This window comes from Triticum dicoccoides, chromosome 4B (assembly GCF_002162155.2).
Source record: "Triticum dicoccoides isolate Atlit2015 ecotype Zavitan chromosome 4B, WEW_v2.0, whole genome shotgun sequence".
Classification (NCBI taxonomy): domain Eukaryota; kingdom Viridiplantae; phylum Streptophyta; class Magnoliopsida; order Poales; family Poaceae; genus Triticum; species Triticum dicoccoides.
In genome coordinates this window covers 634289440-634299477 of record NC_041387.1, presented here as the reverse complement: position 1 = coordinate 634299477, position 10038 = coordinate 634289440, and the positions used below count along the sequence as shown (strand labels likewise).

The window sequence follows — 10038 nt, the reverse complement described above, 5'->3', positions numbered from 1 at the left end:
ATAAATAATTATGTAGTGCCAACTAAATGAAATAAGTGCATGATAACTCTATTTTGACCTAAAACATTTAGAGCCACGCCGTAGATCCTATTGATCATAAAAAAAATTCCAGCACAGAAATCTCATTAAGAAAAAATCCTGCTAATTTTTTTATAATTTCTTTTAAAAAATAAAAAATGGTGAACCCAAAATTAGAATGAAATAAACAATATATATTTTTACCTTGAGAATACATAATATTAGAATATTAACTCATGTTCAACATAACCTACAATGTTAAACTAAAAATGCATTTATTCATTTAAACACTGCAATAGCTCCACAAAAATTAATTTACAACATGGAATGTTAATAACAAAACATATGAATATATTTTTGTGAACTCTAGAATGTTGGAATGTACATGTTAATTTTTGCAAATTTCATAGAGTACATTGCAAATTGTTATTAGAATTAGTTTTCCTCTCTAGAAATTAGATCATAGACTTCGAGAGAGAGTGTCTTTTGCTTTTCTTAGATTTTTCATTTGCCTTGCTACTTTGGTTGGTTGTTGCTACTTGATGCTACATGCATGTTATGCTCGTAAGATACCTTGTATGATCATGTGTTTTATCATACCATGCTTAATGTGTGCTCTTGCATGTCTATCTCTATGAATGTTTGTGTTTGATCAATCACTTGTATATTTGGTGATGAGTGCATGTTATTATACTCTTATCATTGTTTGTGCTCCACCAAGATGTATGTGACGTGGAAGAGTGACCCATCATCCGAATCGATTGTGCATTTGCATTCGAACGCAAATTTTAAATAATGCACACATTTAGGGGGAGCTCTTGCTTATCAAATACTTCTCAAAGCGATGATGTATTTTATTCAGTTTATCATATGTCGATACTTTGATTTATATGTTGTCATCAATTACCAAAAAGGGGAAGATTGAAAGTGCAACTAATCCCTGGATGGTTTTGGTAATTCATAATAACATATAGCTCATTGAATTAATATCCTTTCAAGATTAATATTTCAGGAAGTTCAATGAATGGCATGGCATGGACTAGAGATGTGGACCCCTCAAAATGCTAAGGACACATATTGGCAAAAACTCAAGACTCTCCATTTCTATTTTAGTGATCCAAGATCACACTGAGTTCGTAGGAAAGCCAATACTATTAAAATGGGATGAGGTGTTGCTTAATGGCTTGTTTGCTCAAATGCTTAGTGATATTGCTACAAATACCCTCAACCACTTTCTCCATCCAAATATGTCAAAATCCTAAACTCCAACCCGGACACACCAATTTTTTCTACCCGGCGCCACCGAGTTCATATGACATAGCCACTGCCAGAAACCCTAACAGTTCGATCTCACTGATACGGGTCTCGGTCTCACTGAGGTGGCCTTACCAATGCTCTGTGACTTGTTGCATTTATTTCAGTCTCACTGAGTTATGCAATCGGTCTCACCGAGTTGGCTTGACATTCTCTTTGTTGCCTTATTGCTTCACTTCGGTCTCACCGAGTTGATGCAATCAGTGTCACTGAGTTGATGTTTGCGCTAAGCCCTAGCACATCGGTCCCACCGAGTTGTTCCTATCGGTCCCACCAAGATTCCTAGCGTTCACATTTTGAACAGATCGGTCTCATCGAGTTCATCTATTTGGTCTGACTGAGTTGGGTCAAATGTGTGTAACAGTTGGATTTTGTGTGGAGGCTACATATACCCCTCCACCCCTTCTCCATTTGTGAGAGAGCCATCAAAACGTGTCTACACTTCCAGCATACATTTTTTGAGAGTGAACCACCTACTCTTGTGTTGAGATCAAGATATTCCAATCCTACCACAAGATTCTTGATTTCTAGCCTTCCCCAAGTTGCTTTCCACTCAAATCATCTTTCCACCATATCCAAATATGTGAGAGAGAGCTGAGTGTTGGGGAGACTATCATTTGAAGCACAAGTTGAAGGAGTTCATCATCAACACAACATCTATTATCTTTTGGAGAGTGGTGTCTCCTAGATTGGTTAGGTGTCGCTTGACAGCCTCCGTCAAGTTGTGGAGTTGAAGCAAGAAGTTTGTAAGGGAAAGGAAATCTCCTAATTCATGAAGATCTACCCGAGTGAGGCAATAGTCCTTCATGGACGATGACCATGGTGGGATAGACAAGGTTGCTTCTTCATGAACCCTTCGTGGGTGGAGCCCTCTGTAGACTCGCGCAACTGTTACCCTTCATGGGTTGAAGTCTCCATCAACGTGGACGTATGATAGCACCACCTATCGGAACCACGCCAAAAATCTCCGTGTCTCCATTGTGTTTGCATTCTCTGAACCCTTCCCTTTACCTTCATATGCAATGTTCTACTTTCCGCTACTACGCTCTTAGAATTGCATGTGTAGGTTGATTGCTTGACCTGTGCTAATTGTTAAAATCTGCCCAAAACTAAAATTGGGAAAAGGTTAGATTTTCATTTGGTCAAGTAGTCTCATCCCCTCCCCCCCCCTCTATACATACTTTTGATCCTACAATCACCATCTTCATCAACTTCCTCGCCTCTTTTCAGCGGTCCACTCTTCCGCATCCTACTGTAATCCCCTACTTGAACATGGTGATTTATGCCACATTATGATCCAATGATGTGTTGCCATCCTACGTTGTTTTGAGTAGATTTATTTTGTCTTTTGGGTTGATTGATGATCTAGATTGATTTGAGTTGTATGCTTTATATTGGTGTTGTCCTAGGGTACCTACCATGCTGCACACATGTGAAGGATTCCCATTGTTGGGTGTTGTCATACGTTCATGATTCACTTATAGTGGGTTGCTAGAGTGGCGGAAGTTTAAACCCAAGTAAGGGGGTTGTTGCATATGGGAGTAAAGAGGACATGATACTTTAATGTTATGGTCGGGTTTTGCCTTAATGATCTCTAGTAGTTGCAAATGCTTTCTAGAGTTCCAATCATAAGTGCATATAATCCAAGTAGAGAAAGTATGTTAGCTTATGTCTCTCCCTCATACAAAATTGCAATAATGATTACTAATCTTGTTAACAATTGCCTAGGACAGTTCCGCAAACCGATCCATCATTATTCCACACTCGCTATTTGTAATATATTGTGATATACTCTAACTTCATGTTAACAACACCTATTTTTATATTTCAGTTCTCCGATATTATGCAAAGCTATCATCTTCATACCCACAACCCAGTTTTATTTCTCGATGGAAGCAAATGTTCGGTGTACATAGAGTCGAATCAGTGGTAGATAGGACTTGAGAGAATATTGATCTTACCTTTAGCTCCTTGTGGGTTTGACACTCCATACTTATCACTTCCACCTTTGAAAATTGCTACGATGATTCCTTGCACTTGGGGTTATGACCCGTCACCGACATTGCAGCATGACAGCCTAGGAGGCGACGGGCACTGCAAGCCCGCCCATGGACGCTGGTGCAAGGGGATCACCCGCGCTGCAATGGGGTCGCACGGAGGTGCTGCAAGGAGCGGAGGGTCGCGCGGCGGCGCAGCAATGGAGCGCTCGCCGGAGGCTCTCGGTGCCCGGTGCTCTGATGCAACCTCAGTGCTGCGATTGAGCTTCGCCAGTGGCTCCTAGTGCAGTAATGAAGTGCTCGCTGGTGGCCCAGAGCTGTCATGAAACCTCAATGCTGCAATGCAGTTTTGCCGGCGGCTTCCGATGCTGGGATGCAGCGCTCGGCGGCGGCCCCTACAATATAGCTTCGTTGGCGGCTCCGGCCTGGTGCTGCAGTGCAAAGCTCATCGGCGGCGGCCGTGATGCTTGCAGCGATGACGCTTCCGGTGCTGCTGGAAACGATGTGCAGGCTGCGGACGTTGCTATGGCCAGAGGAGATCGAAGCGGGCGTCCTGATGCAATGCGGAGAAAGTCATGGCCTGCGTTGACCAAATCCAACGATTTTCAAGAAAAATCAGTCGGGTGGTTTGTAGCAGCTGCCAAGACCGAAAGAGCCTCTAGTTGCCTATCTACTTCCATGCCTTTTTTAGATAAGTCTACTTCGATGCAGCGATCCCTATGGCTTCTTTCGTTATAGTAGTTATCCTCCCCCACCAGGGCTCACACACTCGTACTTTTCACTTGGTACATTCATTGCCCATGACTCGCATTGGCCATGGTCTTCCTCTTGGGTTTCTTTGTCGATGCATTGATGGAGGTGGCGTCCTTGGCATATATATATATATATATATATATATATATATATATATATATATATATATATATATATATATGCCATGCCTTTTCCCATCTTTTCACACTGTTCACTAATGCTTGCATTGATAATTTTTTTTGTAAATACTTGCTTCCTAAATTCGGTGTTCCAGACGAGCAAACTGATAAATTAGGAAGGTGGCATCGTATTGCGTGGTGAGGAAGCTTTCAAGTGAGTAAGCAACATCAGGAATTACGGTTGGTGAAATTCCATTAAGTAAGTTTTCACATGGACAATGGATGTCTTTTCAGCAGCTTCACCAACAAACTAAAGAGAAATGTCAGGAAATCTGGGTGAGACAAGTTCAGTCGCTTTCTGCCATAGATGGTGATGACAATGGCAGTGATACATATGCCCATAGCTATTTGGACTCATTTGATGGTGATGACAATGGAGTAATAATTGAACTGGCATGTACTCCGTAGAAAACAAACATGTGCCAACAGCTTCGTGGCGTGACACAAAGATGGCATCTGAAATTTTCAGTGCATGGATGGCGTGTGCATCAATGACAAAGAGAGTTTTTTTGCGAATAATGAAAGAGAGTTAGTGTTGAGTTCGCAAAAAATGACCTATATACCGATTAATATGGTATAGAAACTCCGAGAGGAATCCTAGGACCACGACCATGTATTACTGGAATTAGGATCAAGCAGAATCTTTTGAATAACCTCCTAAAGGTCAAGGAACTGAATAATTTTTTAATGTTGAGGGGCTTCTCATGCCATGGATCCAACGAGCATTTTTGAGAACTTCAGCAATGGTGTGCTGACATGGTTGCCAGCTGCAGAGATAGAAAACTTGATGTGTTGTAGGCCCTCCTTTTGCTACCATCATTGCCAAGTTTCTTAATTTTACCACCTCGCACTGACAGGTGTTGCTTCGTGGCATGAAAAGTAATTTTTTATAAAATATAGCGAGTGTACTGCCAATTCATTTCAGGAGAAAAGAGTTTATTTTACAAAAGAGAGGCTGATTGCATTCCTGGGGTGCATATACCTTCTGGTTACCATCCCACAAGAGAACATCAGACCAACAAGAGAACATCAGACCAACAAAATTATTATGTTGCCTCACATCTAAGCATACAACTATTCCATATAACTCCTTTGATGGTTAGGTCAATTTAAGTACGAGGGATGCATGTTTGTTGGAAGCAAAGGTTTTCATAGTGTAGCTTTAGGTAAACAAGCGAATACTCTCTTCATAATTTTTGTCATCCATGCCATTTTATTTGACAACAAACACTAGGTGATACCAATCTCAAAGTATCACATCTTATCTCATACAACCTCCAGGACCACCATAAAAGCATACAGCATGATCAATATGGGTGATAGAGTGGCATTTTTTATCAGTAACAAACATGGGTAGGTCTTCCTTGATTGGTCTACTATTTCCATCCTGGTCAATGAATCTAATGTCTGTGAATGATGCGGCGCGACCCTTACCACCATTTGGGAGGGCACCACTGCCCATTGGAGGAGTTGGAAGTGCTTTTTTAGATTTAACAAATGCACCAAATTGCATTCCGTCCGCCTTTTCTGCTAAGTAGCTGAACAACGACCTTGGGAAGTATCCCACGCCTGTCGGGATTTTATTGAAGCCGTAATACACCCACCAATCTCCACTTTCTTTGTCCTGAAATTGATTAAGATTTAGACTAAAGCCCTTCACATTTAATTTATACCTTTGACATATGTTATGATCCACCAATTATTAGGTTGTAAAAAATTATACACCTTTATCGACCACGTAGTCAGATTTTCATAAGCGGAATAACATGGCTATGAAATGCATACAAAAAGGATGAAAACATACCTTTAGCACCCTTAGAGTGATACTTTGTCTAGGTCCATCAGGGACATTAGAAACTGGATGTATAGCATCACCAGGAGCTATAACAGCGCCATCTACCCGTATGTAACCAGGGCAGTCCATGTTGTAGCAGCCGGTTGCATCATAATTATCTCTCTGTTGCATACATTGTTTTTGTGTGTGGGTTAGAAACTTCCTATGTATGTTTCTTATCAGAGTAAGATCACTTTTACTGTGGGAAAGAGTAATTTTCAAAGCATAATTATCACAATACCGTCCAACGGGTGTAGAAGTGAGGATGTGAGTCGCCATAGCGATCTGGATTAATCTGTTCAACAAAGGGTACACATAAGATAAACATTACCTCACACTTAAAGGTCAAGAAGGGGAGTTTCCAATAAATGGAAAACAAATGAATTGGTTTGCCATTTACATGATGGCAAGCGATGGTTTTTGAGTGTTGTGATCCCACAATTTACAAAATTTAAAATTCATATTTAAATTTTCATAAAATTTAGAAATAGTTCCACATGTAAATGTGCCTAGAGTATCTGTAAAATTTTGTCCATAAACTTGTTGTTTATGAGCTACACACAAAGGACAAACATATGGATGAAATGCTTTGTTGATGAAATTTGGCAGAAGGTTAACATCTACACATACATGTGGTCATAAATTGAAGAATTTTATACTTAAAATACGAATTTGGAGAAGAAAGAAATGAGCTCACTTGAGCCAAAATAGTTTGGAGTTTCTGGTAACTTTTCACATGGCCAACTTTTTTTAACTGTTATATAACACTTCAGAGAAAAATGGCAAGAGTTTCCTAGTTTTCAAGGGGCATAGTCTTAGCCCACAAATAAATATGATTAAGTATTTTTTTGTGATGCGCATTTAATTTGATCCCAAGGATGTTTAGGAATTTTGGCAAGTCGACAAGATATATTTATGTTACTTGAATATTATAATATCATAGTTGAAGCAATAAACTAATGACCAATTTATTATTTAAATTGAGAGGCTATGTGCATGGGAAGAAAAATAATGCTTACATGCCAGCCAACTTGAATCGCATTATAGCTTGATTTATTACCATGTCCTGCATGATTAATCCAAAAAGTAGTCGAACTCCATTGGCCATGTTTTAGTTCGTGTCCATACACATCCATGGTGGCATGTAAGCCATAGTAGTTGTCATTAGGACCTCCAGAATGTGTTAGGTGTGCCACAAACTGCAAGATGGAAGCAATCAAGTGACGTAACTAACAATTTCCATGGGAAATTACTAGCCAAAAGCAATGGCATCAAATTTTCACTGGGAGTATTTTCTTCAAAATAGTTATGGTTTAAAATGTATATAAATCTCAAAAAATACCTTGAAGTTAACATAATATTGTGCAACGAACATAAAGAACAATCAATTTTCATGGGGAAATGATCAACTAACAATTGTTGGGGTACTAAATAGTCAAAAACAATCTCATCAAACTGTTAACAAGGTGTATTTTTGCTTCCAATATTTTATAGTTTAAAAAGTGCATAAATTTCACTACATATCTCAAAGTTAGCATAATAAATATATTGTACAAATTGAAAGAAAGGAACTAACAAAATCCATCCATGCTAATGTTCAGATCATTCTGCTAGTTTTCCAAAATAACATGATTTCTATATAAAACATTACTACCAATATGCATTGGGGAAATATTTCACTTCGTGTGTTGATAAAAATAAGTACAAAAATAGATTCATGCAGCGGAAATATTTCCTTACTTTATTAAATTGGTAAAGACAAATAGGATAGCTATGATGGCTAACTCGGACTAAAGTAGCATTTATCTCACTTTGATGGCAGGTAGATTAGCATCATATTACGAACATATTATTCGGTGAATCCTAAAATAAATGATTACCTAGTACATATGAATACTCATAATTGTGCCTATCGACATAATATCATGACATTTACCAAAACCTAATAGGTCAGCAATTAGTGTTGTAGTTATTTATATCATCTCACATTCATATTTGTGAACATGTCAAAATAGCTACAATGCAACATCATACGAAGTTATATGTGACTACATACATGTAAGTATGCTTTCCAACAACCGAATTCCATAATAAATCTTATATTACTGAAAATGACATGCCATGTTGCTTATTCCAGATTTAAATTACAATATATTGTGTCATTGCACTTAAAAAGTGTACTATTTGATAATCTTGGGTAAAATACTTAAGTAAACTGATTGAAGATAAGAAAGTGTAACCCACATAGGGATCATCCCATGAACTAGAACCTTGCCCTGAAGTTAGTGCTTCAGTGGAGTTTGACTTCAAACTTTTGAGAATTTGTTTGGCTGGACCATGGACAAAATCTTTGGACAATGAATTATTTTCCTTCAAGTAAAAATGTAAATGTATGTTAAGAAGGGAAAAATTTATACGAAGTATCTTTTGTAGAATCAATAAACTAAAGTTAATGTTTATTTCATAGCTAAACATTGTAGTCATAGCAATAGTAGATGAATAGATATGCTAAACACTTTGAAATTATACTCTAACATAGTTTGTTTCTCATTTCACTCCCATGATTTTGTTGGCATCCAACTATTATAGGAGGAGTGTATGTACTATCCGGTGATGTCTCTAATCCTTCCAACATATATATGTATTGGTGGTTGTCCTATCATGTAATTGTTTAGTATTCTTAACTTATAGGTCCATCTTGTTATGCATGGTTATTCTGAACCATGATGTCTTTTGAAATGAAAAATAACTAAATACATCAAAAGACCAAGAATGCTGGGGAATTCCTCAAAAAAGTATGGTTGGGGAAAATAACCCATTAATCTATCTCACTCACGTTTAATATTTATATACACTATTGTACTATCACAATATATAGTAAGATTACCTCTTCAATGGTAGGGAAGAACCGAACACCTCTAGCTTGAAAAGCATGATAAAAGAAACATAAGGCAATTGCTCGTCGAAGTAGATTAAGCCTATACATATTTTGATATGTAATAGATGAAGATCACTATGGGCAACCAGAACTATTTATAGACCATATATGTTTGTCTTTCTAGTACGTGTCAAGCTAAACCATACAAAATTAACTGAGTAATGTGCAAATCTTTATTCAATGCACACAAAATATTGCATATTTATTTAATACACACAAAATATATGACATTAATTACAATACTAGAGAAATATTTGCGCAATATTGTGTGCGCATTAAATAAATATTTGTGCAATATTCTATTAATTTTGTATGGTTTAGCCTGACACATACTAGAGAAAGATTTACATCTTATAGAAATAAATAGGGAAAATTTTGTTTTTGCCACTCTAGATTTTGACTGTTTCCTTATGTCACTCTAAAATTTGATATTTCATTCTTGCCACTCTTAGGTTTCGACAATGTATCACAATTGTCATTTCGTGGCAAAAGCAGAAAAAGAAATCATTTCACTTTTGCCACTCTTAGCTTTTGACAATATATCACAATTGCAACCCTAATTGTTTTTGCTTTTGCCATAGAATGACAATTGTGATGTATTGTCTAAATCTAAGTGTAGCAAAAGTGAAATGTCAAATTTTAGACTGGCATAATGAAATTAGCAAAACCTACAGTGGCAGAAACAAAATTTTCCCAAATAAATATCATATGGTTTAATGACATAAAAGAAATGTAATATAGTGCTTAATGAATGATTTTGCACAAATATTAATAAATATTTATTTTTGTTTAATGAATCCTTATTTAAAGCATAATAAATGATTTTGCGCCAATATAATGAGCATGATAAAAGAAACATAAGGCAATTGCTCATCAAAGTGGATTAAGATTATACATATTGATATGTAATTGATGAAGATCACTATGGACAACCAGATATATATATAGACCATATGTTTTGTGTCTTTCTCTAGTAGGTGTCAAGCTAAACCATACAAAATTAAT

The 10038-nt window shown here is 37.3% G+C and overlaps 1 protein-coding gene across 1 annotated transcript; it reads right to left on the bottom strand.

Annotated features, from left to right (window-relative positions):
- Positions 1-5422: 5422 nt before the first annotated feature.
- Positions 5423-9081, bottom strand: LOC119294104. The gene is made up of 6 exons (XM_037572366.1): positions 8983-9081; positions 8340-8465; positions 7115-7294; positions 6337-6390; positions 6066-6218; positions 5423-5885 (listed from the first exon to the last, which is right to left on the bottom strand). Exons 1-6 carry the CDS (start codon positions 9079-9081, stop codon positions 5523-5525), a joined length of 975 nt encoding a protein of 324 aa, XP_037428263.1. The 3' UTR covers positions 5423-5522.
- Positions 9082-10038: the final 957 nt, after the last annotated feature.